Genomic DNA, 27,508 nt, shown 5'->3' with positions numbered 1-27,508 from the left:
ATAAGTGTTCTAACTCAAACACAGAGATAGTACAGACATTTGTTCTTGTTATGTAATATGCTAACGATAAGATGATAGGAAAATAAACAATGCAGCCAGATATCATTGTCGTCTTTTTAAAGTAAACATGCATTGCATGTGATAATAGGATGAGATATGGGGTGATGTATGTGCGTCAGGGACGTTATGTATTATGTACCTAGGTAGTTAATCAATTAATCAAGCTTGAGTTTCGAGTTGCTTGTGGACGCACATGCAATCAAGACCTTACAATTCCCAGCTTGGAGCGGCTATGTGCATAGTCTCCATGCATATGCACATGGCAATGCTTTAACAGATAAACGAAGCACCCTGATCCTAACATGGGAGCGCCCGAGGTCTTGGCACGCTACGCCAAGAATAGCTAATCGCCTGTCCATAGCGCCCCTCCCTAGGCGGTTGGCGTGCTGGCAGGTGTTTTCAGGGGCTTCGTTGCACCCACTTACCGTCCTTTTTAGGGAATTACCTTGACCAGTAGCATTTTATTCCATTCGAGGGTTGGGATCCATCCAGACAACTTCATATAATTCTGAAAAATCCCCCCCCCCCCCCTCGCACACTCTCTTTACCTCTATTACTTACTGGGTCAGGAAATCAAGTTATCGTTCAGTTGTGTGCGGATCATTTCGTTTACGCGAAAAGGGGAATACTAGGAATTTCCAAGTTGAATTCCAGTGGTACCCCTCTATCAACTGCGGCGCACTTTCGCGTTGCCAGCAATCGTTACGAGCCGCAACATAAATTTGGGCCTATCTGTTGTTATTGTTTTCACCTCCTCTTTCGACAGTCGCTTTCTTGAGACATTGATCAATATTGCGGTGGACTCAATATTCAAAGAGCCAATGAAGTTTTAGTTACCCACAACAATATTATTGTCACCTATCTAGCCCTAGCTACCCTTCTTAGTTACCTCTGGGACCCGACTTCGATTTTGACTTCGACTTCGACTTCGACTTCGACTACTCGTTACCTCGATTTACATTCACTCCAGGTTAAATCTTTCTCTTAGGAAATACTTGACAAAGTCAACTCTGAAGCAATCGCAACCAAGATGGACCCTAATAATCGCCTCTATCTTAATTTCAACAGCAACGAGCGGGCTGGTTCCTCAGACCGCCAATATCCTACCACGCCCTCTACCTTCCCTCAGCCGGTATTCCCAACGTCGTCGCAACAGCATCTTGCTGCCCAGCAGTCTCAAGCCCCTCAGCAGTATGCTGGTGGCTATGCTCCCCAGGGCAACTACTTTGCGCCTAACCCATATCAGGCTCCCGCCGACTACGGTAGTGCCCAAGCTACGGGAGCATATCAGCCTCGATCCAACACTCCTGGGACCAATGATCCCAATGTCGGCCTGGCTCATCAGTTCTCCCACCAGAATCTAGGAGGCGCCGGTCGAGGTGGTTCCTATGGAACGCGAGGTCCTTCTCCAGGTCAGCGACCACGAACGTCAGGCTCGTCTAGCCAACCTGGTTATAACTATGCGAATGCTCCTCCCATTCCCGGTCAAGGTTCCCGCCAGCCCGATTTCCAGCCTGCGCCCGAGCGAAACCCCGAGAAATATGGTCTCAATGCGAACAATAACCAGAAAAAGTGTTCGCAGCTGGCTGCTGATTTCTTCAAGGATAGCGTCAAGCGCGCTCGCGAGCGCAACTTACGGTATGCCATTATTGTTTAGCTAAGATTAATTGTTACCATTGATGTTGAGGAAGATGCGCTAACTGCTCAATTACGAATAGGCAGAGCGAGATGGAACAGAAACTCTCAGAGCCCAACCAATCCTCCTCGAGGCGCGAACAGATTTGGCAAAACGGCGGCAAAAAGGAAGCACGCTATCTACGATTCTTGCGAACTAAAGACAAGCCTGAGAATTATACTACAGTTAAGATCATCGGAAAGGGTGCTTTCGGAGAAGTCAAACTGGTCCAGAAGAAGGCCGACGGTCAGGTCTATGCGATGAAGTCCCTAATTAAAACCGAAATGTTCAAGAAGGATCAATTAGCCCACGTCCGAGCTGAGAGAGATATCTTAGCCGAATCTGACAGCCCTTGGGTTGTTAAGCTCTTCACGACGTTCCAGGATGCCAACTTCCTCTATATGCTGATGGAGTTCTTGCCCGGTGGAGATTTGATGACGATGCTGATCAAGTACGAAATCTTTTCCGAAGATATTACACGATTCTATATCGCAGAGATCGTGCTAGCTATCGAGGCCGTTCATAAACTTGGTTTCATTCACCGGTATGATTACAACTCGGTTATTTATGAGTACCTCTGTTACTGACTAGATGGCATAGTGATATCAAGCCTGACAATATTCTTCTTGATCGAGGTGGGCACGTCAAGCTTACCGATTTCGGTCTATCCACAGGTTTCCACAAGCTTCACGATAACAACTACTATCAACAGCTTCTGCAGGGCAAATCGAGTCGGCCTAAGGATCGGAACTCGGTTGCTCTTGACCAGATTAACTTGACGGTCAGCAACCGTTCCCAAATTAACGACTGGAGGAAGTCTCGAAGACTGATGGCCTACTCAACCGTGGGTACCCCTGACTATATCGCTCCCGAAATCTTTACAGGACAAGGCTACACTTTTGATTGCGACTGGTGGTCATTGGGTACTATCATGTTCGAATGTCTTGTCGGCTGGCCGCCGTTCTGCGCGGAAGACAGCCACGACACGTACCGGAAGATTGTTAACTGGCGACAATCACTTTATTTCCCGGACGACATCACACTTGGAAGAGAGGCTGAGCACCTAATTCGAAGGTAAGTTTTGTATTGAATCATTGATATATTATGTTGGCTAATAAAGATCCAGTCTCATCTGCAACACTGAGGTGCGACTTGGAAGGAGTGGAGCTCAGGAAATTAAGAGCCATGCGTTTTTCCGCGGTGTCGAATTCGATAGTCTTCGACGTATTCGAGCTCCATTTGAACCTCGTCTAACTTCAGCCATCGACACAACCTATTTCCCAACGGACGAGATTGATCAAACAGACAATGCGACGGCTTTGAGAAACCAAGCCATCGCAGTTGGGAAACCAACTGAGGAGTCACCCGAGATGAGCTTGCCGTTCATCGGGTACACGTTCAAGCGGTTCGATAACAACTTCCGTTAAGCGTGTGGTTGATTTTATCTGGTCTTGACTATTCAGCCCTTTCCGAACCTAGTTGGGTTGCGATCTCTAAGAGCTGAGGTTAGGACAATTGAGGATTTGGACTTTGCGGGGGTCGTGGCTTTGGCCACTAAATTGTCTGGCATATCCCCCAGATCCAGGAAATAATGTTGCGGTGAGACCTGGTAGTCTCATGCCAAAGAAAAAGGGGGGGGAAAGAATATTAAGCCACATCTCTGAAATGAAGACATGGTAGCCTGATTACGTTAATATCTTGGCTGCTAAATCATTGAGACGATACTGCTTTTGTATTTCGCGATGTTTTGATGCGTGATGAATTAGATGACATAGCAGTAAACTACCTACTTACGAGTAGTTGGTCAACGTGGCTACCAAACGGTTATTATTGTCTTGTCTCTACGGTGAGCTGTGAGTGTAAATATGCTATCCGAAATGAGTGTAGTTGCTTTAGCTGTAGATTGATCATAATATTTATTTTACGACTTCATGGCTTCAAACTTGCATGAAGATATAATAAAAGGGGGGATGATTACCTAAGTTTAAGTTTAGGTACTTGACAGCTGTTGGCGGCCGGTAGCTTATTATCTTATCTCCCTAGCTTCCAAACGCCATCAATCAATCAATCAGAAGCTTCTTTTCACGCTTCCCATCTTAAACCAAACACCAAACACCAAACACCAACCACCAGACACCAACGAAATTCCCATTCAATTCGCACGCAAAGCATCAGCGCGACGACAGATTTCCAAAAACTAGTATATAAATACTATAGATACCAATAAAAAACGCGCAGGAAGATACGATATGGATTACCAGAACCGTGCCGGCTCCAAGTTCGGCGGCGGCGGTGTCGCCTCGCACAGCGCTACTAATGCCGACCGACGAGAGCGTCTACGCAAGCTCGCCCTCGAAACTATCGACCTCGACAAGGACCCCTACTTCTTCAAGAACCACGTCGGCTCGTTCGAATGCCGTCTCTGTCTAACCGTGCACCAAAACGACGGGTCCTACCTCGCGCACACCCAGGGCAAGAAACATCAGACGAACCTGGCGCGCCGCGCGGCCCGCGAGCAGAAAGAAGGCAAGAGCCAAATCGACCCCAACACGGGGCTGCCCGTGGGCGTGGTGGGCGCGGGCTTCGGGGCGGGCATGGTGCGGCGCAACATGGTCAAGATCGGGCGGCCGGGGTACAAGATCACGAAAGTGCGGGACCAGGTGTCGCTGCAGCAAGGGCTGCTGTTCCAGCTGCAGTACCCGGAGATCGCGCAGGACGTGACGCCCAAGGTGCGGTTCATGAGCGCGTTCGAGCAGCGCGTCGAGGAGCCGCCCGACAAGAGCTTCCAGTACATGCTGGTGGCGGCGGAGCCGTACGAGACGTGCGGGTTCAAGCTGCAGGCGAGGGAGATCGACCGCTCGGGAGATCGGTACTGGACTTGGTGGGATGCGGATCTGAAGGAGTTTTGGATCCAGGTTATGTTTTTGACGGAGCGGGAGGAGAGGTATGTTGGCGTGCCGGGGTTGCCGGGTCGGAGGTGATTGGTTTGTGTTGTGGTTGGAGAATACCCAGTGCTGGGGAAGAGGGGGAAATACAGTTGAAGGTAATAGTCCGGCCTTGACGATAATTATACGCTTTCTCGATTGCTTTTCCGATCATGTTAAGCCCCTGGTTAGCACCCGAGAAACCCGTTTCCCGCCTGTGTAAGTGGCTTATTCAAGGAATACCCTTGGGAGGACGTGGGTGACGCCGTTATGTACTAATACGAAATAGACCTACATCGATGATATTCCCTACGTCGTGTTTAAGGCTTAGGGAACAGGTACCAGATAAGAAGAATGATATCACGTAGTACCAATAGCGAAAGTTCATGGGATAGAGTCAATTATCCGACCGCGTCGTTGAATTCAACTTGCATGTATGAAAGGCTCCCGTGAAGTTATCCAGTGACTTGGACTTATATGATTACCTATATATAGGAATTACATTTCATTCATGATAAAGCTCAACTCAAAGCCGGGTCTGCAATATCAAGTTGGTGAAGCAGGCCATGATAATGTAGTTAATTCAGTATCAATCTATTTCTTGTTCTTGTTGTTAGTCGATTTCTGAGACCCCTTTGACCCGATCTCTTTCACAGCAAGTAGCTCAAGACCTTCCACCGGTTCATCCGAAATATGGGCGAAAAGACTTGGGAGTTTGCAGGCGTGGCTATGATGCCGCCAAGACATGCCAGACGGTGACCTAAAATTTAGTATCATCGACGTCGCTGAAGAAATACTGTGTCCAGGATATGGGAAGGTTGGTTGTCGGTCAAGAATACCCTTTTCATGCAGCTGTATAGTAAGTGCACCAAGCAATATCGACGAACACTCGAATGAGCATCCTTTTTTTTGCTCACGGAGGAGTCCAAGAAGATCGTACATGTGAGCAAATACCCGACTTATAAACTCTTGCCTCTTTTCGTTAATTTTATCTGTCAACTCTGTTAATTCTTTGCCATACATTAGGTAGATCTGATCGAAGTACTTACTAGCCACCTCCATGATCGGCAAGTCCAACGTTGGTAATTCGCCCCGGCAGTCTTCCAAGGCTACCTTTGTTGCCTTCTTAAATAAGTCATCTTTCTCAAATACCTTGGCGACGAGGATCCACAGGATGAGGTCTCTATTAAACGTTGTCGGAATTGATTCTTTTAAGGATTCGATCCATATATCTGACCATAGCATAACTGCCTCGTGGCATTGGTAATAGTCGACAAGGACAGCGATCTTAGCAAGTGTTTCGAGAGGGAGATCTCGAGGGACCTTGCTGTTGTAGCCATGGATGACTCGCATCAAAAACAGCATAGAATACACACCCCAATCCTCAGCTTCAATATGGCGGACGTTGTCCGAATCAGGCGAGACTCCTTCTTTCCAGGGACCACATAGAGTACTTTTGAAATATTTGGAAGCTAGAATTAAATGCTTCGACGAGAGTAGAAACTGAACTGTAAACGGTGCCCTAATACAGTTAAAAGTTATATCTTCGGGCGGCTTGGGTACGCCTTACTCGTTGTCGGAATGCGCGTTGGACTCGGATTGAGGATCGTCGCCTGGAGGGGGGACATTTTGTTCTATGCTTGACTGATCCTTGTGGATAGATGACCCATCCTTGTCCCAATCTTCATGCCAAACAGCAAACAGCGCGTCGGGGTTATGAAGAGTAAGTAGAACGTCTCCTTCGGGATCAAGCTTATAAAGCCACATGTTCAAGTACAACTTGAATATCACTATAGTCGGATTACAAGTTCTTATAGAACTTTTATAGCAAATATATACACAGTTAATTTTAGCTACTATGAATCACTATACTACTTCCCTACTGGAGCCTGATTTCAACCCAAACTACGTTACACGTGCCCGGCGGTCAGGTCGGGCCGTATGAGGCGCATAAATGGATGCGACGTGATAAGTGATAGATTCAACAGAAAGTATTATTTTCAAATTTTATTGGTAAATCAGGTACTTAGGTATTTATAAGACAATTTACCCTCCATCATTAACCAAGCCAAAGTAATAGCCCACCAAGCTAGATACATGTTCTCGGGGTTTTTAGTCAACATCTAAGGCTCTTTTGACCCCCTTCCCTGCCCCCCTTGGATATCTGCTAGCGTGACAACTTCGGGATAATAGGTATTAAATATCGGAGAGAGAAATTTCGAAAGTGTACAAGAGTGTTGTTCTTGGTTTGAGGGCAAGGCGAGCCACGCCGGGGGGTCGATGATCGGTGCTGGTGACACGGCAATCCATTCGGGAGTAGTTAATTTCTGGACCAGTTTAACAGCTCCCAGGCAACTATAGCTAGCATATGGGGAGTGTAACTGCGGTTCGAAGATCCCTCGCTTCTGTAGTTGTATACTGAGTGCGCCCAGCATTATCGACGAACACGCAAATGAGCATCCAGCTGCGCACTCGCGCAAGCGTTTAAGAAGGCCATATAAATCAGTAAAAATCTGACCTAGGAACTTCTCCCTCTTCTCATCGATTTTATCTATGATAGCGATTAGCATGTCATCAACACAGGCGTGATTAGATAGACTATAGATACTTACCAGCTACTGCCGTGATTGGTAGGTCTAGCGTTGGAAATTTACCTTCACAACAATATACAGCTGCCAGCGTTGCTCCCTTAAACCATTCTTCTCTACGGAATACTTGAGTAACAAGGATCCATAGGATCATATCTCTTCTGAGCACACTCCCGCCGAACCTATCCTCTCTATAATTATGACCTAGGTGGTCCATCCATACATCCGACCACGCCATAACCGCCTCATGGCATTGGTAATAGTCGATTAGTACGGCAATCTTAGCGAGTTCTTCAAGAGTCATTGATTTAGGGACTTTGTAATTATGACCGTGAATAATTCGCATTAGAAGGAGCATGGAATTCTCATCCCAATCCTCAGCGTCCACGCACAGACGACCATCTGGGGATGTTGGCGTTACTTCTTTCCAAGGATCTCGTAAAAGGCGCTTGAAGTATCCAGAAGCTAAAGACAGATGTCTTGACGAGAGGAGGAACTCAACTTTAGACGTTGAACTTGTAGGTTGGTCTGATACTTGAGCGGCTTTAGTTTTGGGATGGGGATCAGCCTTTAGTAGATCGGAATTCCGGGGCTGAGTGCTAGGCTGTTCTGTAAGAGATGAAGGTGCGTTCTTATAATAGTTTGCATCCCATACAGCAAACGGTGCGTTCGGGTTGTGAAGCGTAAGTAGGACATCTCCTTCAGGATCAAGTTGCCAATGCGCTATAGTTGGTTTCGCCATGATGCCAATGTCGAATTTATTACGAAATATTATTACCTCCTCGCAGGTTTCTTAAGTAAAAAGAGCAAGGCAATTATAAGGTAGGTCAGAGTAGGTAATAATTGTTGCATGTGCAAATATAAATAAAACATTAAAAATATGGAGCTTAGGCCAATTTTGAGGCCTGAAAACACATGCAAAATTCCGTAGTCGTGAGTAGGGCGCTTAACAGGTACCAATGACACTGTATACGCGTTGGATTTAAGCCGAGGTAGCTAGACCTGTAAAATGCGACAAGTCCAAGCATTGGTTGGATCTAATTAATAATACAAGCCTCATAGCTGCTGTACACTAAGAATACATACAACTATCTAACTAATAGTTAGAAATACCAGGTGCGATTAAAATATGCTTAATTGCCTGTTACCACAGTAGTTATACACTGCAAGTTGTCCAATTTAAAATACATCTTATTGGACTATTATTTGATCACCTTTTTAGTTAAGAGGAGTTCCTTTTATAAATAGTTATGTAGGTACCTAAGGGAGCTTGGCTTATGAGTAAGAGTTTCGAAAGCCGGACCTCCGGGGGTAGGCGGATATCCGGAACATAACTATTCTATAGCGACTTGAGACTTGGTAGATATTATTACATGATAAAATGTTAATAAGCTATACAAGGTTTTAACTCCATCATGAGAATACTCTGCCTTCACGCTGATAGCCAGAACGAGGCAATCTTGAGATCAGAATTAGGTATATACTCATGCATTATTACAACTTATATTCATATTATCTTCCTTGCTGACTTTTTGAATAGCTTCTTTACTACCCAGGTTGCAATATTCAAACCAAAACCTCTTGTTTGAATTTGTTAACGGTCCTTTGCAATGTTCAAGCTTTCCAACGGAAAACTTATCACCCCATGAGATACATCGCTATAAGTTTTACGAGGCTGAAGATGTCGAAGATATTCGTAAAGCTAGCGAGTGGCTAGCTACAAAGTTAGACAACGATGGACCCTACGATGGCGTCTTAGCAGTTTCTCAAAGCGCCGCTGTTGTTTCCAGCTTCTTATTATATCGACAGTGGTATGATCATGAGTTACCGCCAGCCTTCAAATTTGCCATTTTCATCGACGGAAGAATTCCGCTCAAGATTCTAAAAGACCTCGGAGTGCCTGTCTCAAACGAGGCAGAAAGCGTGGTAGCGGAAGCAAAATTGCAGCGAGACCGAGGTCTTGGTCCTTTACCAACTCATACGGCTAAGGCGCGCCGGGCAGTGTTCAACTCGGACGATTGTTTCGGGTTAAATCTGAACAGAATTCCGCTAGAGTTGAAAATCAGAATACCGACCGTACACGTATGGGGCGAGAATGACCCTTTGTTTCCGGCTTCAGTCCAACTCACGGGGCTCTGCGACCCATATATTAGAAAGATACAAATACATAAAGGGTCTCACGAAATTCCCCGCGATGAGGAAGGATTATCGGAGTTGGTATCACTGATCGAGTGGTGCATCCAGCGTGCGACATGGCCTGGTCAAATGCAACTATAGAATTTTATTGATCGAGGCTGAGATGATGGCGAAATTGTAGACAATCATTTTATAGCACTTCATGGTTCATTCATTCAACAGAATAATAGTGTCGTGTACATAAAACATTGTTGAACGTTCTTCGTAGAATTCCCCTTTGACGCAATTTGTTGCGTGGCATGTGATAGAAAACTGGTGGATGGGAGTAATGACTCCCCCTGTCTTAGCCTAGATCGTCACCCGAGTCACCCCAATCCAACCCGAATGATCTCTGACTTGGCGATCTTAAAAATAATATGGCCACGATATTTCAACAGTACTGCTTTCGTTTATACATCTCTCTTGGTGATTTTCTTTTATCCAAAAAAAAAAAAAAAAAAAGAACCCGAGAGTGTGCTACGGAATTTAGGTCCTGAAGATATTGGGATTTGCGTTGCATGCAAAGCGGAGCCGCTGGTTTGTTACGGTTAGTATACCTGTTCGAAGTTGGTGTACAACTTGTGATCTTTGACGATCTTGAACGATTGACAAGAATTACACCACCAATATTGACTTTCTTACTTATGATATAATACCGTGAAAGAAAAAGTAGAAATAGGAACGACATTGTACGTAAGATGGATAGGACAAACGATCTAAAGATGGTAAGTTGTTGCGGAACGACCGAGGCAAGGGGATGTTCTCTTGATATGGAGTCAGCCAAATATCCTACAAGGTAGGGTTACCCTTACACTGGAAGCGCCGGCTAACCTCTCCTTGTCGTCCACTCCGACGTCACTGCTCGGTACTGCTTACTTTTGGCTTATAGTCTGACTATTATATTGTTACTTTTGAACGTCGAGTGTTCTTTTCCATGAGACCTCGTACCTGGTCTCTCTCCTGAGGAGCGACCCTGACTGAGAGATCAACGTCAGCAATTCCCCTTCAAGTTCCCATAAGGTTATATAATTATGTCAGCAGCTAGCAGAGAGTTCTATCAGTGTGATGAGAATAGACGTGAGACAGATTGAACCTATTGAACCTATTCAAAGCGAGGCGATGACTAGATGCAAATCATGTAACGGTGCATGACCCTTCGGTCAGGTGAGACGACTCATAGGGCCCTCACCTGTAGCATCTAGTATAATATATATGCTACCACACATAAAGGTTTCATAGTCCTCTGACTCAAGAACTGGTATTCATAACATTTGAAATCCAAGATACTACTACTCTCAAGGTTCGAGACGAGAAAATACTATCTCTTGGCAAGAAGTTTCGCAACGATGTCTGATATCAAAGACGTTCACTCTCCTCTCCTTAGCCCGGGCTCGAGGACTTCGGTTCCTCAGATAAGCTCGCCCTCAGCACCCAAGTCATCTAAGTCTCCCGTCTCGCCTCAGAAGCCAAGCATAGCGAACCCAACGCCGACTGACCCTGCACCCATAAAGACAATCACCAACCTATCTTGGGGGGCTCCTGCAGGCCTTGCTATCCGCGGACCTAACGACGAGAACCTCGTTATCTTTAGAAAGGCGTTAGGAATAAACTATGCCCGCGACACTAATGAGAGCGGTACTCTCGAAGAGGGACGTAATACCGCGGTTGGCATATATAAATCCGTGATTCAAACTCAACAGATAAAATGTGTCCAGAACGCCCTTCTCACCGCGTTCCTCTACCTTTGCTACTTTGCTCAGATCGTCATCGGCGCGGCGCTGACTGCCATCGGCCCAAATTCTGGGCGATACGAAGTTCTCATCACTGTGCTCGGAGCTATCAACACGGTCTTGGCTGGTATCCTAGCTCTGATCAAGGGATCTGGACAGCCGCAGAGGCTGGAGAAGGACCGCGTAGGGTTTAGGAGGCTCCAGGACTGGATCGAAGAGACAGAGGCGCTACTTGCTGTGGGTGTGATTGGCCGAAATAGGAAGGAGGTTGGTTTGCTAGTCGAGAGCGCCTTTAAGCGGTACAACGCAGCCAAGACGAACGTCGAGAACAACAGTCCCGATTTTTACGTCAATCAGCCGGATTTTGGCGACGACATGTCAGATAATGCCGGCAAACCACTACGGCATAATGGAATTTGATCTGGCAAACCTAAGCACATAACTATGCGGATAGACACGGATGTTGGCTCTTGGCCGAATCTAGAGTCTTGTCAGACTACAAGGGGAGGTTGAGAATAAGGGCGTTCCGGATGACTAAGGACTTAGATAGCTTACATTATTTAGACGCAAGTAACTAACGATGGACGGTTGGCTTCCAGTTGTATTTTTACACCTTCTTAAAATTTCCATGGGCAACTGTATTGTCTAATAGACGTCTCTAAAATCTGATGTTGGTTGTTACACGCGTACCTGCGTAACTGCATGATATATGCAGTTAGTCCGGGGTGGCTAGCTGTTTAGTTATTGGTTTTTGGATGTCGTCAGCGTGTATGTTTAAGGGGAAATATATTACTATTGGTAAGACCACGGCACTCATATCGTCCTTTATAGCTTTGGCTGACCTCAGAGATTGTAAGACTAGACCTTAATCATCCAATATCCACGATACGGCGTAAGCTTTTGTATGCCGTATTGGGGTTCATTGCATCTAATAGTGCTGACAAGTCGGTAGTGCGTTGATATTATCAGCGCTATTAAAGAGCTTCGTTTGTCCAAGTCCACGTGAACAATGACAATTATTAAGCCTCGAGCTATTTTCTTGGAGTTATATTCCTAGAGACATTTAGATCCTCTTTGTATATTGATATTAGTTTCGATTGTTCCCTCACCCACTCTCTGGCATCTATATAGAATGATGTTTAGGTTAATTCTTAAATACGTCTGAAATCCTCCCCCTTCAAGTGGCATCTAGGTACTTTGGACATATGAAGTTGTTGGCACCTTTACAGATTACTAATAATATATCTATATATTTACTCAAATTTCTAACTTTAGATATGTCCCAAACGGCTTATATTTTGCCCCTTTAAGTATCAGTTCTCTCTCTTTGGTTTTTCACAAGATTGATAAGTCGAAAGACCGGATTTCCGTTTGCCGGTTAGAAGGTAATCGCCGTAAAAAAGGGTTTTAAGACTCCTAATAACTATCGGACCTAGAACATATGTAACGCTTTGATCTGCAATTGTATACGATTGGCTTTTTAGGTACCATGCGAGCCCTAGATTTATTAAAAGAGACACACCAATGGTATGTTTTGTTTATTCTCAGCTATAACAGGGCGTTCTGCCCTATTTTTGTTAAGACAATATCATTGTCTTGGAGCCCCTGAAAACTCCATCGCGAATTTATCCGCAGTCTACTTAAGACTTGTCAAGCCAGAGTTTGAATCCTGTCGACTCAATAAGAAGAATATCATTGGTCGGCTTAATATCAAAAAGAGCGATGACTTATTCTGGTACAATCCAACCCTATGCTATCTGTAGCAAATGGCGGAGGTTAACGTGTTGTACAATTCAATACGCATTGTGGCAGTGCTCTTGAAAATGCCCAAGACGTTGCCCAATAGAGGCCGCCTTGGGCTTGCTGATAGCGTCGACCTATCAACAATGCCACGCTCTCAGCCACACCTTAGAAATTACTTGACCTCTAGATTCTGTAGCCCCTTGAGATTCCTCCCCAACTGTTGCTCGAGGAGTGCCTTGCTTTTAAAATCCAATTCAGTTGTTCCAGCGACTAGGTGCACGTTTAATATGGCCGAGATCGCTGGGCTTGTCTTGGGAGTGGCCGGCCTTGTGGGCGTGATAGGTGCATTTAGGGATGCTATAGACCTATTTAACGACTTCATGAGCTCACGAGAATTCGGCCGCGACTACGAAATACTGGAGACCAAGTTTGATATTGAGAGAACTATTTTATTACAGTGGTCCGAACAAGTAGGACTCTTAAGACCGGACTACGATCGAAGACTAGACGATGTCACTATTCAGTGTGCCGTCGCTCGCATCTTAGGGTGCATTAAACTACTAATGGGTGACGAAGCCCAACTGAAAGATCGTTATGGCTTAGGCAAGGCGGATGAGCAGCGTCCTGATAATGAAAGGGAGTTGCTGGGAGCTAGGCACACCAGCTACATAGCCGTGATTAGCGGCCATCGAATGGCAAAGTTCGTTAAAGAATTCGAAGCGATGAAACTACGAAGTAATATACGCGATAAAAAATCGACAATGAGCAAGCGAATTCATTGGGTTGTCCGAGATAAGGCGAGATTCGAGGATTTAGTCAAGGAGTTGAACCATTTCACTACGAAACTCACGCAGATTGTTCCGATATCTGACAATCAAGCAACTAGTCGGAGCGCAACCGACAAAGATGTTGCTACCATTAGGGATTTAAGAGGGCTCAAACTCGTCCACGAAGCAGCAGTCGGGAGTAGAATTGTGGTTGCTGAATTAACTCAGGAGCATATCACACGTACTTGTCAGGAGCAGATTCTTTGTCGGTTATGGTTCAGAACTATTGACGAGAGGAGAGAGTCTATTGCTGAAGCGCATTGTAAAACATTACGATGGGCACTTGCGCCACCAGAGGGAAGTTGTCCATGGGATGACCTCTCGGAATGGCTTCAATCTGGCTCAGGGATCTACTGGATTTCCGGGAAGGCCGGGAGTGGCAAGTCAACGCTGATGAAGCACGTAATCCAGCATAAACGAACAAGACAACTCTTGTCTATATGGGCCGGCAGCACAAAATACCTCCTAATGCACTACTTTTTCTATAATATGGGCACTTACGAGCAAAAGTCCCAGGAGGGATTATCAAGAACTCTTCTATACCAAATACTCTCCGAGCACCCCTTTCTCATCCCCGAAGTCCTTCCAAACATGTGGAAACAACTCTACGACAATGACGGCGCAGCAAACTTGCCATCTGTTACCGAGACCAAATATGCATTCCGAGTCCTTGCGGCGAAGGCATCACAGATCGGCAAGTTCTGCTTCTTCATTGATGGCCTAGACGAATTCGTGGGGAACTATCTTGATGGTATTTATTTTCTTAGGGAGCTTGCTACAAACCCCCATATAAAAATCGTGGTGTCAAGTAGACCAATTCCAGATTGCGTTGCTTCTTTCGGCGGGCTTCCGTCGTTAGATCTGCATCATCTAACACGTGCTGACATCAGGGCTTACGTCGAAGAAATCATCGGCGGTCATAAGTATATGAAAGGCCTCTTAGATCGACATCCTGGTGAGGCAACGGCCATTATGGAAGACCTGGTCGATAAGTCTTCGGGCGTTTTCCTCTGGGTTATCCTCGCTTGTAGATCCCTTATTTTAGGATTCGCAGATTACGATAGGATTCATGAGTTGCAGCGTCGCGTCGATGAGCTGCCACCGGAACTAGAGGAAATGTTCCAACATATGCTTAATGGAATAAATAAGCGCCATAGAGAACAGGGGTCTCGGATGCTGCGAATATGCTTTGTAGCGCGACAAGCGCAGGACAGGCTCGAGTATAGAGACATGACATTACTCGGCTTGGCGCTAATAGATGATGATTATACGAGCATGGAGCGAATACCGAGTTTAGAGAAAAGCCAGAAGCGCACGTTATGTGAGGAATTAGAAGGCCGATTAAGGAGTCGAACGGGAGGATTACTAGAGACATATTGGGGGGCGAGTCGCGTCCGCCGAGAAAACCGCAAGCATTGCTTTTGCGGTTCATGGGGTGAAGAGGAGCACGATGTCAAGATCGATGCAAGAGTAATATTCATGCACCGCACAGTCTTTGAATTCTTAAGCAACGAGAAATCATGGGATCTCGAGTGTTTGCGACCCCCCGATGGGCTTCAGGCTGCCTCGGAACTGTCCCTGATCGGTCTTTATTCATCCATGATGAGCATCCCTTACGATTCTGCTCAGGCGACTCGATTTCTCCGCGACGGATTTGAGTGGGGAGCACAATCCGATGTTCAGAACCCAGAAAACAAAACCAACATCTTCTGGGTTATCCAGCCGTTCATCGACACTTTAAAATCAGACCCCCAAAACGATGATGACATGTTGGGGCGGATTGCCGAGGCAAATAAATCGTCGTCAGTAGTAATAGATCTTGCTGTTGAAGCCGGCGCGATTAATTTTCTCAGGAGTCATGCTCCCTTCCCACTCGATGATCCGTCAAAACCTAAGAAAGATAGATGGTCCACTCTACTCTATCAGGCCGTTTCTCTCCCCTTGACCTATGGAGGTATTCGGGAGTGGATATACGGCGAAGACACGTCTGGGCTATCATCCGAAATGGTGTCTCTGCTGCTTTCTCACGGCGGAGATCCAAATTACGAAGTCTTCGATCCGGTCGAGGCAGCTACAACGACCCCATGGCTTACTTGGTTGGAATCAACATCCTGGATCATCCTAGACGAAAGCGACCGGTTGCTTCTCGCAGAAGTTGCGGAGATCTTTCTACACTCTGGTGCCGAAATCTCGGAAGATTTTCGCCAGTGGACTCGGAGAGAACTTCAGGAGAGTCGCTACCGTCGTGTTCGGAAAGCGGGTTCTAAGCTACTTGATCTAGCCGAACAACTGGAGCTTGAGAAACCCCCTACTTACTCTGATGAAGCCGAAGAATCTAGTGAGGATGAGAGAAGTAAAATTTCCGTATTCGGAGGAGTATCGTCGTGTTTCAATGCTCAATGTCTACCGAATTTACGGAAGAGGGAAGGCGATGTATTCCCGGAAGAATATTATCACAAACGAGCCCGTCTGTCGGGTCGCTAAGTCGATATATGCGATATTGAGAGTGTTTAGTTTTAACTAATGCTATCAAGTGACCCCTATCTCTTTTTTTCTTCTCGAAAAGTCGTTTTAATAGCTAGGTAGTTACAATGTATTATTATCAAGTCACCTAACATCACTCAAATAAGTGATAGGCTTAAACCGGTTAAGTAAGAGTTACATTATCAAAACACTCTAATGGCATAAAATTTGAACGAACCCGAATCGTGGAAAAATAGGATCCGATGAGATAACACCCTGGTATAGATCTTTTATACCCTGATGGCATTTTTACCAATGCTACCGCATGTTTATGTTTCTGTATGGCCTGCCTTTTTAATAACCGGCCCGGTTTGTTCTATTCCACGAAGAATGCGACTATAGCCATTCGATAGATAGCACCCATGTAGATAGCTCACAAATCAGGAAAGTAACCTAGTGAAAGCAGGGATCTTGTCCGTAGTCTATCTACCTAATGAGACTTATAAATCTTGCCTTTTATCCAGAATATTTAGGAATTCTTTTTTTAATGTTGCCAGTCTTAAATCTTTTTTTTAATTACATTTAGAATACCTACAGAATAACTACTCAGCTAAGAAATGTTTTTGGCGGCCTTGCTCGTCTCGCTCTTGGCCTTTGCTGGGCATGCGTCGGCGGCAACATGGTATTTCCTTCGGTACTATCCGGCGTCCGGACAGAAGTTCACGTCGTTCTCCGGAGACATGACGATCCCGGCTCTGCCGAAAGCTGGGACGTACTACTTATGGCCGGGACTCCAGCCCACTGATAATAGTGGTGTATACCAGAACGTACTTGATGGGAGAAGTGGAACGTGGTGGATTGGATCGGGAGTATGTATTCATGGGATCTCCTATTCCTCCTTATCTTGTCCTAGGGATTACGGCCTGTGCAGTATATTTCTCGTATAAAGAAGCAATCACTAACTCCTCTTGTCGTAGTGGTGCTGTTCGAACCCTAGCCTTCCTTGGGGAAGCGGCTTTAACACCTACGCCAACGAAAAGGTCACGTTCAGCAACAAGCTAGACAGTTCGACGTGGACGTCAACTCTAACTCGGCAATCTACGGGCCAAAAAGTGACGGACAGTTTCGCGTTAGGTAAGTTACAGTTTGATGGAGTCTTTAATTTAGAGATGTTCGAATTTAAAAAGCTGACATGTTTTCTAGCCGATAAATCGTTTAACCAAGCATTGTTTGCTATCGAGCTGTATGTCTATTCGTTGTTTATTTGATACTTGAACATAGGTTATTGATTTATTCTTAGTACGGGTGTCGACTGGGACTTTGGTCCGCTTGCGTTTTCTAACGTCGTAATTGTAAGTGACCAGCTTTAAGCTACCCTTATTTTTTAGGTACCCCCTTTTTACCCCCTAACATGTCGGTTTCATTCAACACGGGGATTACCCTGATCTAATAGTGAGTAGACAAGTACTGGTACCGACTCGAGCTGGTGCAACACAAAGCCTGAGAATTACAATGGAGCAAGCGTATACTCCATCAGCGGTCTGAGTGCAAGTGTGAGCGGCAATACAGTGACCTGCAAAATCAACTCTGTGATTCTTCAGAAACCAGCTTAGTTGAAACTTGATTACATAAAGGTTGAAATTTAGAGGAACATTGGAAGTCTTTTCGGGTTCAAAGTGAAGGTTATACTGGTTTTAGCTGGCTGTCATTAATGTCTATGTTGGCTGTTAGTACAGCAGTTATAAGGTCAGGTGCCTGTATTAGAGATATTATTGCGGCTAATTAGATAAAATGTTTGCAATTATGACTTCGGTTGGAATAGGCTTAGTTATAGCTGAAACATCTTTGCTGTATATTAAATAGGTTCAGACAGGTAACTAACCTGACCAATTGACAATAATCTCGAGTCTTTTGGCGCTTCGTTATCATCTAGTTAAGGAGAATAACAATAAGATTTCTTAGTCTTGGGTACCTGTTAAGTTTGGGTTAAGTTTGGGTTTAACAGGTAGTTGCATATTCTAATTTAAGAAACGTAAAAGTTTGAATTTTTGACTTTAAAGTATACCTAAGGTATTTAATTGCTTTGTATTACCTAGTACCGTCAAGGCGGAGGAAGTGCCGATCGGTACTATTTGTATAGTCACGTCACTTGACTTAGAGGCAGTGCAATCCCCCCCCCCTCCAGCATCGGGCCTTCCTTTTCCCCAACATTGAAACTGCCATGTGCACCTGTAACCTAGTGGAATTTAATTGTTTCCCCTCTGGAATTCCATCAATCATCAAAACTTACCTAGTTTAAACCAACTAAATTTATTCATCCAGGCTCCGTTCAATCAGGACCATAATTCGACTTGCTCCCCCAGCTCAATAAGACAGATCTTTGTGGGTTTTCGAGCCAGACCCCCTTTCTAACTTGGCATTAGTGGTTAACGGGGCGAAAACGGGGCTCGTCTGTCTTATCGGAGCCATCAATCAATCTGTCTGTCGTCATCGATCGAAAATTCCCAGCACAAGCAAGCCCTCTTGTGAAGCCCAGTTTTTGCGCCTCGGATTCGACGAGCACGATTTACTTTTTATTTTCTTATTTAGTGTAGTCGCCTCCGGTTCGCCCACAATGTCTTGGGAACTCACCCGGCGCCGCTTTTCTCGAGCAGTCAATAGCAAATTCATATTCGATCGCATCGTACGTTAAGTTTTAACCTATCCTGCACGATCCTATCCACGCATATTTTTTCTCACCATCAGCCAAGCCACATCGGCATCGATATACTTATCATCGTCATCACTATCTCAACTCTATTTCCTCAGATGCCACCATCGCTTAGTTGACCTTTTCTGCTTATCACTAACTCTTCCCTCGTATCCAGCCTCTTCTTCATGCTGTTATATTCTTTATCGAGATGGTTATCGTCGCGCGCTTGGTGTCGCGTTTTAACGCCTACTACGATGAACGGCCAGGTATTACCCACGCAATTCCCACCTAAGTTCCCGCTGTGAGGTGCTGATACTGCCCAAATTAGTCCTTACAATGATGGTAACGAACGCCGTCCTTGGAGGTATTGCCGATACAGTAGCCCAGACCATCACATCCGTCCGAGAACGAGCCCTGCGAAAGCCCGGCGGCATTACAAAAGATGATACGGTAGCGATAGAGATCCACGAGCTAGATCGCAAGAACCCTTGGAACGAACGAGATCTGATTCCGGATTCTAAGATTCTCCCACCTCCCTTTGACTTCGAGCGACTGACGAGGTTCATGGCGTACGGTTTCGGCATGGCTCCTCTACAATACAAGTGGTTTAGCTTCCTCTCACGGGCGTTCCCTATCACGAAGACGAGCGCATTCGCTCCGGCGATGAAGCGGGTGGCTTTCGACCAGTTAATCTTTGCCCCATTCGGTATCGCTTGTTTCTTTACAGTCATGACCGTAGCGGAAGGGGGTGGTCGTAGGGCAGTCGCCCATAAGCTCAGGGACATGTACATCCCAACTCTGAAGGCGAACTTCATGATTTGGCCTGCTGTACAGGTCATCAACTTTAGGTTAATGCCGGTTCAGTTCCAGCTAGTAAGCTTCATCTACTACGAGTAAACATTTTACGCGTCACTTTTTACTAAAAACTCTCTATAGCCTTTCGTCTCTACCATCGGTATCGCTTGGACCGCATACCTTTCACTGACGAATGCTTCCGAGGAGGCTGAGCAAAAGGCCGCTCCTTACTCCCCTAACATTCGTCTTTAGTAAACTATCGATCCTTGTGGAAAAGACTACTAGAATCTTCCTTCGCTGTATATCAAATTCGTTGAGACGATGTGTCGGCAGGCGTTACGGCGTCAAAGAGCGTGGTCTGTGGGTTAATCGATATAACCGATATTAGATGGGTATTGGATAGGCGCATTCATTCTTTGGGTTGAAAATATAGGGTCAGCGGCTTGGGTATAACCTTGTACTTACGTACTTTTGAGTAGATGCAAGAATGAGTATATGCAAGAAACCAGAAGTATCATCTGCATGCGTGTCTCAACTGGAGAATATTATTGGATAATACATACAAGGAAAACATCACATATGTATTATCAAATAAAACCACAATACGATAGACTATTGTCATGGCCTACGTCGTTATAAGGAGATATGATCCAATAATTTATCAGTAAGGCTAAAGGAGAAAAATAAGTCGACAAATCATGGCACCACATATTGAACATTTTGCCCAAGTCAACGGAGGATCGCGTCTTCAGCTACTCAAAGGGCGGCAACCTCCTATAGACCGTCCGAAAGGCCAATGTATTAAACCACTAAATTGTCTAGTGCGGTTACATGCTTGATCTTAGCGTCTTAAATGCAGCCCATAAGTGCAGCCCATAGGACGTCACCCGTAAAGCTCGTTGACCTCACCCCACCAAATTGTAAGGAAGCTGCTACCCCTCTGCCCCTCCATTAAGTATTGTACATGTATTATTATTAGTTCCGGTCTTTCTGCTGCGGTCTTTCTAACTGCGTGCTTTTTCCCAACGGACATCCAAGAGAGACATAGAAAAAACAACATCTATCGTCTGAAATACCGCAATCCTTCTTTCTATTTATTCTCTTATTTCTTTTCCCTAAGAGTCTCAATTTCGGATTAAGAGTCAATTGAATATCCCCATCTGTCAAAATGTCCTTGTCAAACAAGCTATCTATCACGGATGTTGACCTAAAGGGCAAGAGGGTGCTCATCCGGGTATGTAATACCCTACCATTAATTATAATACGTGATTTTATTTCCCAAGACTAATACGATATTTCTCAAAGGTCGACTTCAACGTCCCGCTTGACGCTGACAAGAAGGTCACAAACAACCAACGTATCGCCGGTGCCGTTCCTACTATCAAGTACGCGATCGACCACGGAGCAAAGGCTGTTGTCCTTATGTCCCACCTTGGTCGTCCTGATGGCAAGGTCAACCCCAAGTATAGCTTGAAGCCCGTCGTTCCGGAGCTTGAGAAGCTACTAGGCAAGAGTGTTGAGTTCGCACCGGACAGCGTCGGCCCTGAGGTTGAGGCTATCGTGAACAAGGCAGACAACGGCCAGGTCGTTCTACTAGAAAACTTGAGATTCCATGCTGAGGAAGAGGGCTCTTCCAAGGATGCGGAGGGCAAGAAGGTGAAGGCGGACAAGGCTAAGGTTGAGGAGTTCCGCAAGGGCTTAACTGCTCTCGGTGATGTCTACATCAGTAAGAATACCCGCTCGTGCCTGTAACATGAATTAATCCCACAGTAATTACCTCGATGCTAACTAAATATCTTCTAGACGACGCTTTCGGAACCGCTCACCGAGCTCACTCTTCCATGGTCGGCGTTGACCTCCCTCAGAAGGCCGCCGGCTTCCTCATGAAGAAGGAGCTGGACTACTTCGCCCAAGCCCTTGAATCGCCTAAGCGCCCCTTCCTCGCCATTCTAGGTGGTGCCAAGGTCTCTGACAAGATCCAGCTCATCGACAACCTACTAGACAAGGTCAACAGCATCATCATCTGCGGTGGCATGGCTTTCACATTCAAGAAGACCCTCGAGGGCGTCAGCATCGGCAACTCCCTCTTCGACGAGGCTGGCTCCAAGAACGTCGGCGCGCTCATTGAGAAGGCCAAGAAGAACAATGTCAAGGTCGTCCTACCCGTCGACTACGTGACTGCGGACAAGTTCGACAAGGACGCTAACACTAGCACGGCCACCGACAAGGACGGCATTCCTGACGGTTGGATGGGTCTCGACTGCGGTCCTGAGTCTATTAAGCTATACAAGGAGGCTATCGACTCCGCTCAGACTATTCTATGGAACGGTCCCCCTGGAGTCTTCGAGATCGAGAAATTCGCCAACGGCACCAAGGCTACTCTAGACGCCTTTACGGCTGCCGTGGCCGCGGGTAAGATCGGCATCATCGGCGGTGGTGATACCGCCACCGTCGCTGCCAAGTACGGCGCTGAGAGCAAGTGCTCTCACGTGTCGACCGGTGGTGGTGCTTCTCTCGAGCTCCTAGAGGGCAAGGCCCTACCCGGCGTAGTTGCTCTTAGCACCAAATGAGAATTAGGGGCGGTTTGTGCGTCTGTGAGCACCGCTTAGCACGACTTAGAAAGGGGTAACCGGTTTGGGTTGGTTAGCTAAATGCACAGGTTGCTGGTAACGGTGGATCAACCAGGCGGTGATCCTTTTCATTATTGTTATTGATAATGTTACGTATTGAGCTTTATGATAAAGCTGCAGAGCTGAAATTAGATGAATACCTGATAAAAGTATTAGACGTACATACTTTATACATATTTCGTTGTTTTACCTGTGATGTATATTGTTCCGGATATTGAAAATAATATCGATTTTGATCTGGACTAATAAGGGATAAAGAAGTTTTGAATCAACGAAGGCAAGGATGTCTCTATGTAGTGTGTCATACTTGGCAGCTCTACGTCTGCTAATCTATTAATCAAAGCCTTGCTCGTTTGCTCTACACCTGGCGAAATAATGTAGAGCGTTGGAGAATAGATACAATGCATTTCGGTTTTCTAGTCATGGCCTGACCCCAATGCTACTAGTCCTGCTTGCTTGATTGCTTGATCATCGTGCTGGAAAACGCCTAATCCGTAAATACGGTCTCATCTTCGCTTCGAGGCTTCGACTTTCTTGAGTTCCTCTCTATTTGTACGTACGTCAGTATCGGGGGGTATAAACATAGGAGAGATGTAGAAAATAAAACGGCATGGTTCGGTTATATGCTAGGCTGACTTGAGGATAGTCAAAAGCCTTGCCGATGCTTATTTCGACAGCCGGATGTGCTAAGTATGTAGACGAGACATAAACGTACCTCAGTTGCGCGGAAAAGTCGTCGGAAGTGTCATCGTCGTCCCAGCTCTCCTCCCACAGGTGCTGTGTCGTAGTGCCGTTGCCTCCCGTCACGGCCGTCGCTGCTGCTTCGGTCTCCTCTGCGGGCCAGTCTGTTTCTGACGGTGTTAGTTGTTGATTGTCTTAGGTAGCTACATAGGTAGCTAACTTGATTATAGATATTGCGGGATGGGAAAGAAGGCCGTGTGAAGTAGATAGAGGCAGTGCGTGTGTGATTATTACAAGAGAGCTAAGGGGTGGAGATATAACGCACCTTCTACGGGGAAGTCCTCAAACTCGTCGTCCTCTTCTAGCGCGGCAGCTGGCTTCTGCTGCGCCGGGGGCTGCTCCTTGGAGGCTTCGGCGGCGGGCTTGTCGCCGGGCTTGTTGGAGGGTGCGGCCATGGCTTGTGATGTGAATAGGTGTGTAAGTTCGTTCGGTGTAGATTGGATGATGCTTAATATTATCGAGGGGCGTATTGAAAGGGGGGCGGTAAATGCGTTTCTTGACAGTGGTGGCGAGGCTGAATGTGGAACAGGTAGAGAGGCGAGGCTTCGGTTTGTTGAGGTGATGGATGATGGATGATGTCGGGAATGTTTATCAATCAACCTTGCGCTCTTATCTTAGGTAATGGGATATATCATTTATCTAGATAAGCTTGTTTGTTGCATAACATCGATGATGCATAAGGTTCTGGACATGCAATGACAACTCGGCAGGCGGATAAGGTTAAGGGCCGCTGCCCCCCCGAAAACGGAAAATACTCACGGGTAAGCCAAACTTTATCTCCGCACAACCAATCATTTCACTTTCCGGCTAGTTGGGCTGAGCGGGGCTGCGGTATAGATCCGTAGTACAGGTATGTGTACAATATGTACATAGCCACGTAATGCGCGGCTACTGTAGGTACCTAGCAGCCCTAGAGGTGTATAGGTTACACATCTATGTGCATTATTGATTCAGCCTCGATCTGCAGCAGCATTCCTACCGTATTTAATTTCCGCTAGGGCCCGAATGCAATTCCGTAGTCAGCTTACTCTCTTGAATCCCATTTCTGAATGGTTTTAAAAATGATATATATTATACAGCGGTGTTACTATTAATATTGAATATTGTTGCTGTTATTGTCTTATATTCTCGACAAACACTTTCATATAACTAAGCGATCTATATCACCAACATAACTAAAAAGTCTTAATCTAGTCTAGTCTCGGCAGAAAACTCACTTCCTCCTAATTGCTTCTTCTTTTTTTTTTTTTTTTTTTTTTTTTTTTCAATTACAGTGTCATTAGAGACGTCATCAAAAATCATCCCCCTTATCCACCTAAGATACAAAATACATTGACTCGTGCCGGAGCCTCAAAGGTGGACTTCGGTGAATACGTCCTTCAGCTCCGACACCCGAGTCAATTAGGTGCATGCATTCGCGCTTATTCCAGCTCTTTACATAAGCCTTTTGAGCTTTCTTTTGATAGGAGCTACAATATTTAATCCTTTGTTTTACATATTTTCATCACTAAACTTGCCATGTTTTGATTGCTACACTACGGCTATTTTTTGGAATTACAGATCAACCGACCGAGATAAAACATAGTTTTGTCCACGATCCTCCAAGTAGTTAGCCAAGACGGAGTATCACTTTGGCGTCATAACTAATCAGGTTCGTCACTATGAGTCGGATAGGGGCCTGGTTTCGGGGATCTGCTCCCGCCCCGAGCCAAACTTCAAGTCCTGCAGCCTCGCAAACAGATCTTCGGGCTCGGGAGACAGCCTCCCTCGTGGATGCGTTAAATGCCACCGCTTTAATTATGAACGATGACATCGACGGTGCCGAAGAGAGGTTGCGAAAGGGCGACTCGGCCTTCCACCTTCTTGGAATGGGAGTCTGCACTTTCATGAGGAGTATCCTTGGATTCGAAAAGTCAATTATGGCCGAAACTCTCAGTCGTCTTAACGATTGCGAGACACGTTCCTTGAGTGAGATGAAAAAAGCTCAGAAGGAGGCCGAGGCCGGTAAAGCCGAAGACAGGATATACCCCCCAGGAAGCGAGTACGCCTTGGTCATAGCTTATGCACACCTCATGTCCGCCGTCGTCGCCGTTATGAATGAGAGTTTGACAGAGGGTCTCAAGGGGTTCTATAAGCTGCGGAAGGCTTTTGTTACGCTCGACGGGCTCGTGCAGGCAGAGACTGCGTATCTGAAAAGAAAGGGGCTTCACTCAGATTCATCTAGTGACGATACTGACACGGATCTCGAATTTGTGGACGCAGACGAGGCACATTCGGGGACACAAACTCCTTTAGATTATGGTGGTCATCTTACCAAGAACACTGACGCAGCCGAAAAGGAACTGAGTAAACTATCATTAAATTCCAATGGTACTTCTAAGTTACCATCTGCTAAGGGTAGCTCCGAGGTATTTACCAGCCCGGCCGACGTCTTTATTCATAGCGGTGCCAATATGGCGTATGGAGTCCTGTTAACTCTCCTCACCATGGTTCCGCCAGCGTTTTCTCGTTTACTATCTATTATCGGCTTCAGGGGGGATCGCGAACGCGGCTTACAGTTGCTGTGGCAGAGTTCTGGGTTTAATAATGTCAACGGAGCTGTAGCAAGTCTCATGTTGCTCTCTTATTATCATGGTCTTCTAAGCGCCGCCGATATCCTCCCTTTCGATAACGACAATGAAAAGAGTACTACTGTAGGTTACCCAAAAGCTAAGTGCATTGCATTGCTGGCCCAGATGCGCTCAAGATATCCGGATAGCGGCCTCTGGCGCTTTGAGGAAGGTCGAGTGCAGGCAAATAGCAAGGACTTGCGGGGTGCTCTCGAGATTTTAAAGAGCAATACAGAGTCAAAGATGCGCCAGGTCACAGCTATCAACAATTTTGAGATGTCTCTTAATTCCATGTTTATTCACGATTATCCCGAAATGCGCGACAATTTCCTCCGCTGCATCGAGCTTAACGACTGGAGTCCTACTTTATACTACTACATTGCCGGGTGCGCGGAACTAGAGAACTACCGGAATGCGTTCCACGGTAAAGCGGAGGAGTCACAAATCCAGTTACATAAGAAGAAGGCAGATGAGCTCTTCAGAAAGGGGCCTACGCTAGCTGGTAAGAAGCGCTTCTTAGCTAAGCCGATGCCGTTCGAGCAGTTTGTGGTTCGGAAGATGCAGAAGTGGGAAGAGAGATCCAAAGCGCTAGGAATAGATCTGGTAGATGCTATTGGTCCTAGCCCATCGGAAGAGATGACGTATCTTTGGAACGGAATGAAAAAGATGCAGCCCTCGGAGCTGGAGTTTTCGAACAAGGTTCTGTCCTGGAACAGGTTAACAGCACCAAACGAGGCGCGGAAGAAGATAGAGGCAGAATTAGACGAAGAAGCCGTGCGAAACGTCTGTCGAGCCGCCGTGGCGCGATCACTGGGTAATATCGACGAGGCACGCGAGTTGCTCGACAGCGTTTTAGCTATGGATAGGTGAGTTCTAAGTCTCGTATGTCTAAATCTTAGGTAGCTAACACATCACGATAGACTGGCATTTAGAGGCCCTACGAAAGACGATTATGCGTTACCAGCAGCAAACTACGAGATGGCCGTGCTTGCATGGATTGAGATACAAAGACCTGAAGTGCGAAGGGATGACGACAAAGGGGACGAGGAGGAGTGGCTTCGGGAGAAAACGGAGGAATGCCAGGCCTGGCTCGACAAGGTAGCTAACTGGGGGGCCTTCACCCTAGACGCCCGGATCGGCATGCGTGTTCAGACTGGTATGGATACCATTAGTTGGTACAAGAAGCAGCATGGGTGGGCAAGCGCTTGATTTTCGGCATGGTATAAAAAACTGCATATAGCAGCCTTAGCACATGTTTTCGGCTGGAAGCTTATGGATAGGTAGATTTGTCGACCTTAGATGCAGGTCGCCTTCACGGAAGAAAGGTTAGTTAGACAGTATCGGGGCACGAGCAAGATCTCTTTTTCCCCTCAAGGGAAGCCGGGCAGAGGCGGTCAGGATACTGGCGTTTTGGTCCTTGTCCACTATGGGAAGATGCATTTATGGTGGCAACTTGCATGTCTGGTACATATGTTGGTTTTGTATTATGTGACGCATGAGCAAACAGATACGCAGATGTAGTATTCGTGGTTGTGTTTCCTAAAGATTTCCAGGTTCAATATGCTCCCCAACGGTGAATGTCCCTACTCTATAAATTCGTCTCCTCCCTACCGAATTCATTTCGCGCTCAACTTAATTCAATCTCATCCTCTTCTATTTCTCTCTCTCTCTATATATATCACCAATCACTCTAAAGATATTATTTCCTTTTCTGTAAGATCTTCTGGACCCATTCTCGGGGATAACCTAGTAGATCAACGTCAATATCAAACCAGATATAAGGGAATCTAACGCATCGGCCCCCCTATTGCCAAGCGAGTACCCCATGATTCCATTGGCCTATGTACGAACCTGAC

The 27,508-nt window shown here is 46.0% G+C and overlaps 12 protein-coding genes across 12 annotated transcripts; 9 read left to right on the top strand and 3 right to left on the bottom strand.

Moving 5' to 3' along the window:
* The first annotated feature begins 518 nt into the window (after window positions 1–518).
* On the top strand, window positions 519–3,660 carry F4813DRAFT_368139 (serine/threonine-protein kinase cot-1). The gene is made up of 4 exons (XM_049244272.1): window positions 519–1,698; window positions 1,779–2,279; window positions 2,336–2,809; window positions 2,862–3,660. Exons 1-4 carry the CDS (start codon window positions 1,091–1,093, stop codon window positions 3,160–3,162), a joined length of 1,884 nt encoding a protein of 627 aa, XP_049097196.1. The 5' UTR covers window positions 519–1,090; the 3' UTR covers window positions 3,163–3,660.
* Window positions 3,661–3,835: 175 nt separating this feature from the next.
* On the top strand, window positions 3,836–5,250 carry F4813DRAFT_184854 (uncharacterized protein). Its single transcript, XM_049239356.1, has one exon. The coding sequence runs from the start codon at window positions 3,985–3,987 to the stop codon at window positions 4,714–4,716; it is 732 nt and encodes a 243-aa protein (XP_049097195.1). The 5' UTR covers window positions 3,836–3,984; the 3' UTR covers window positions 4,717–5,250.
* Window positions 5,122–6,426, bottom strand: F4813DRAFT_398564 (uncharacterized protein; the record flags this gene model as incomplete). Its single annotated transcript, XM_049248066.1, has 3 exons — window positions 5,122–5,651; window positions 5,709–6,181; window positions 6,230–6,426. The coding sequence occupies 3 exons, from the start codon at window positions 6,424–6,426 to the stop codon at window positions 5,254–5,256; spliced, it is 1,068 nt and encodes a 355-aa protein (XP_049097194.1). The 3' UTR covers window positions 5,122–5,253.
* Window positions 6,427–6,639: 213 nt separating this feature from the next.
* On the bottom strand, window positions 6,640–8,136 carry F4813DRAFT_368132 (uncharacterized protein). Its single transcript, XM_049244271.1, has 2 exons — window positions 7,272–8,136; window positions 6,640–7,210 (listed from the first exon to the last, which is right to left on the bottom strand). The coding sequence occupies exons 1-2, from the start codon at window positions 7,987–7,989 to the stop codon at window positions 6,783–6,785; spliced, it is 1,146 nt and encodes a 381-aa protein (XP_049097193.1). The 5' UTR covers window positions 7,990–8,136; the 3' UTR covers window positions 6,640–6,782.
* Window positions 8,137–8,358: 222 nt separating this feature from the next.
* F4813DRAFT_368131 (serine hydrolase FSH) lies at window positions 8,359–9,889 on the top strand. Its single transcript, XM_049244270.1, has 2 exons — window positions 8,359–8,723; window positions 8,788–9,889. The coding sequence occupies exons 1-2, from the start codon at window positions 8,663–8,665 to the stop codon at window positions 9,522–9,524; spliced, it is 798 nt and encodes a 265-aa protein (XP_049097192.1). The 5' UTR covers window positions 8,359–8,662; the 3' UTR covers window positions 9,525–9,889.
* A 550-nt stretch (window positions 9,890–10,439) lies between these two features.
* Window positions 10,440–11,947, top strand: F4813DRAFT_184816 (uncharacterized protein). Its single transcript, XM_049239355.1, has one exon. It carries the CDS (start codon window positions 10,769–10,771, stop codon window positions 11,570–11,572), a length of 804 nt encoding a protein of 267 aa, XP_049097191.1. The 5' UTR covers window positions 10,440–10,768; the 3' UTR covers window positions 11,573–11,947.
* A 1,109-nt stretch (window positions 11,948–13,056) lies between these two features.
* On the top strand, window positions 13,057–16,617 carry F4813DRAFT_368128 (prion-inhibition and propagation-domain-containing protein). Its single transcript, XM_049244269.1, has one exon. It carries the CDS (start codon window positions 13,183–13,185, stop codon window positions 16,204–16,206), a length of 3,024 nt encoding a protein of 1,007 aa, XP_049097190.1. The 5' UTR covers window positions 13,057–13,182; the 3' UTR covers window positions 16,207–16,617.
* Window positions 16,618–16,716: 99 nt separating this feature from the next.
* Window positions 16,717–18,255, top strand: F4813DRAFT_368116 (uncharacterized protein). Its single transcript, XM_049244268.1, has 5 exons — window positions 16,717–17,054; window positions 17,163–17,319; window positions 17,389–17,428; window positions 17,486–17,537; window positions 17,646–18,255. Exons 1-5 carry the CDS (start codon window positions 16,803–16,805, stop codon window positions 17,796–17,798), a joined length of 654 nt encoding a protein of 217 aa, XP_049097189.1. The 5' UTR covers window positions 16,717–16,802; the 3' UTR covers window positions 17,799–18,255.
* Window positions 18,256–18,364: 109 nt separating this feature from the next.
* Window positions 18,365–20,510, top strand: F4813DRAFT_368115 (Mpv17/PMP22 family protein). Its single transcript, XM_049244267.1, has 4 exons — window positions 18,365–18,868; window positions 19,053–19,143; window positions 19,206–19,750; window positions 19,814–20,510. The coding sequence occupies exons 1-4, from the start codon at window positions 18,800–18,802 to the stop codon at window positions 19,922–19,924; spliced, it is 816 nt and encodes a 271-aa protein (XP_049097188.1). The 5' UTR covers window positions 18,365–18,799; the 3' UTR covers window positions 19,925–20,510.
* Window positions 20,511–20,540: 30 nt separating this feature from the next.
* Window positions 20,541–22,491, top strand: F4813DRAFT_368108 (putative phosphoglycerate kinase PgkA). Its single transcript, XM_049244266.1, has 3 exons — window positions 20,541–20,906; window positions 20,978–21,398; window positions 21,476–22,491. Exons 1-3 carry the CDS (start codon window positions 20,841–20,843, stop codon window positions 22,240–22,242), a joined length of 1,254 nt encoding a protein of 417 aa, XP_049097187.1. The 5' UTR covers window positions 20,541–20,840; the 3' UTR covers window positions 22,243–22,491.
* Window positions 22,492–22,516: 25 nt separating this feature from the next.
* F4813DRAFT_368106 (DSS1/SEM1 family-domain-containing protein) lies at window positions 22,517–23,746 on the bottom strand. The gene is made up of 3 exons (XM_049244265.1): window positions 23,309–23,746; window positions 23,018–23,153; window positions 22,517–22,848 (listed from the first exon to the last, which is right to left on the bottom strand). The coding sequence occupies exons 1-3, from the start codon at window positions 23,436–23,438 to the stop codon at window positions 22,809–22,811; spliced, it is 306 nt and encodes a 101-aa protein (XP_049097186.1). The 5' UTR covers window positions 23,439–23,746; the 3' UTR covers window positions 22,517–22,808.
* A 328-nt stretch (window positions 23,747–24,074) lies between these two features.
* F4813DRAFT_368101 (uncharacterized protein) lies at window positions 24,075–27,214 on the top strand. Its single transcript, XM_049244264.1, has 2 exons — window positions 24,075–26,518; window positions 26,573–27,214. Exons 1-2 carry the CDS (start codon window positions 24,705–24,707, stop codon window positions 26,859–26,861), a joined length of 2,103 nt encoding a protein of 700 aa, XP_049097185.1. The 5' UTR covers window positions 24,075–24,704; the 3' UTR covers window positions 26,862–27,214.
* Window positions 27,215–27,508: the final 294 nt, after the last annotated feature.

Source organism: Daldinia decipiens (genome assembly GCF_022478715.1).
Source record: "Daldinia decipiens strain CBS 113046 unplaced genomic scaffold F4813scaffold_31, whole genome shotgun sequence".
Lineage (NCBI taxonomy): Eukaryota > Fungi > Ascomycota > Sordariomycetes > Xylariales > Hypoxylaceae > Daldinia > Daldinia decipiens.
This window is presented reverse-complemented; position numbering and strand designations above follow the sequence as displayed.

Excerpts from the sequence above, each read along its gene's own strand:
- F4813DRAFT_368139 (XM_049244272.1), top strand. The coding sequence starts at position 1,091 with ATGGACCCTAATAATCGCCTCTATCTTAATTTCAACAGCAACGAGCGG. Across the intron at positions 2,280-2,335 it reads AAACTTGGTTTCATTCACCG|TGATATCAAGCCTGACAATA; the intron begins GTATGATTACAA and ends TAGATGGCATAG. Across the intron at positions 2,810-2,861 it reads GCTGAGCACCTAATTCGAAG|TCTCATCTGCAACACTGAGG; the intron begins GTAAGTTTTGTA and ends ATAAAGATCCAG.
- F4813DRAFT_184854 (XM_049239356.1), top strand. The coding sequence starts at position 3,985 with ATGGATTACCAGAACCGTGCCGGCTCCAAGTTCGGCGGCGGCGGTGTC.
- F4813DRAFT_368132 (XM_049244271.1), bottom strand. The coding sequence starts at position 7,989 with ATGGCGAAACCAACTATAGCGCATTGGCAACTTGATCCTGAAGGAGAT. Across the intron at positions 7,211-7,271 it reads ACCAATCACGGCAGTAGCTG|ATAAAATCGATGAGAAGAGG; the intron begins GTAAGTATCTAT and ends TCGCTATCATAG.
- F4813DRAFT_368131 (XM_049244270.1), top strand. The coding sequence starts at position 8,663 with ATGAGAATACTCTGCCTTCACGCTGATAGCCAGAACGAGGCAATCTTG. Across the intron at positions 8,724-8,787 it reads AATCTTGAGATCAGAATTAG|CTTCTTTACTACCCAGGTTG; the intron begins GTATATACTCAT and ends CTTTTTGAATAG.
- F4813DRAFT_184816 (XM_049239355.1), top strand. The coding sequence starts at position 10,769 with ATGTCTGATATCAAAGACGTTCACTCTCCTCTCCTTAGCCCGGGCTCG.
- F4813DRAFT_368128 (XM_049244269.1), top strand. The coding sequence starts at position 13,183 with ATGGCCGAGATCGCTGGGCTTGTCTTGGGAGTGGCCGGCCTTGTGGGC.
- F4813DRAFT_368116 (XM_049244268.1), top strand. The coding sequence starts at position 16,803 with ATGTTTTTGGCGGCCTTGCTCGTCTCGCTCTTGGCCTTTGCTGGGCAT. Across the intron at positions 17,429-17,485 it reads GCATTGTTTGCTATCGAGCT|TACGGGTGTCGACTGGGACT; the intron begins GTATGTCTATTC and ends ATTTATTCTTAG. Across the intron at positions 17,538-17,645 it reads CGTTTTCTAACGTCGTAATT|ACAAGTACTGGTACCGACTC; the intron begins GTAAGTGACCAG and ends AATAGTGAGTAG.
- F4813DRAFT_368115 (XM_049244267.1), top strand. The coding sequence starts at position 18,800 with ATGTCTTGGGAACTCACCCGGCGCCGCTTTTCTCGAGCAGTCAATAGC. Across the intron at positions 18,869-19,052 it reads AATTCATATTCGATCGCATC|CCTCTTCTTCATGCTGTTAT; the intron begins GTACGTTAAGTT and ends CCTCGTATCCAG. Across the intron at positions 19,144-19,205 it reads CTACTACGATGAACGGCCAG|TCCTTACAATGATGGTAACG; the intron begins GTATTACCCACG and ends TGCCCAAATTAG.
- F4813DRAFT_368108 (XM_049244266.1), top strand. The coding sequence starts at position 20,841 with ATGTCCTTGTCAAACAAGCTATCTATCACGGATGTTGACCTAAAGGGC. Across the intron at positions 20,907-20,977 it reads GCAAGAGGGTGCTCATCCGG|GTCGACTTCAACGTCCCGCT; the intron begins GTATGTAATACC and ends TATTTCTCAAAG. Across the intron at positions 21,399-21,475 it reads TCTCGGTGATGTCTACATCA|ACGACGCTTTCGGAACCGCT; the intron begins GTAAGAATACCC and ends AATATCTTCTAG.
- F4813DRAFT_368106 (XM_049244265.1), bottom strand. The coding sequence starts at position 23,438 with ATGGCCGCACCCTCCAACAAGCCCGGCGACAAGCCCGCCGCCGAAGCC. Across the intron at positions 23,154-23,308 it reads TGAGGACTTCCCCGTAGAAG|AAACAGACTGGCCCGCAGAG; the intron begins GTGCGTTATATC and ends TAACACCGTCAG. Across the intron at positions 22,849-23,017 it reads GACTTTTCCGCGCAACTGAG|AGAGGAACTCAAGAAAGTCG; the intron begins GTACGTTTATGT and ends ACGTACAAATAG.
- F4813DRAFT_368101 (XM_049244264.1), top strand. The coding sequence starts at position 24,705 with ATGAGTCGGATAGGGGCCTGGTTTCGGGGATCTGCTCCCGCCCCGAGC. Across the intron at positions 26,519-26,572 it reads AGCGTTTTAGCTATGGATAG|ACTGGCATTTAGAGGCCCTA; the intron begins GTGAGTTCTAAG and ends ACATCACGATAG.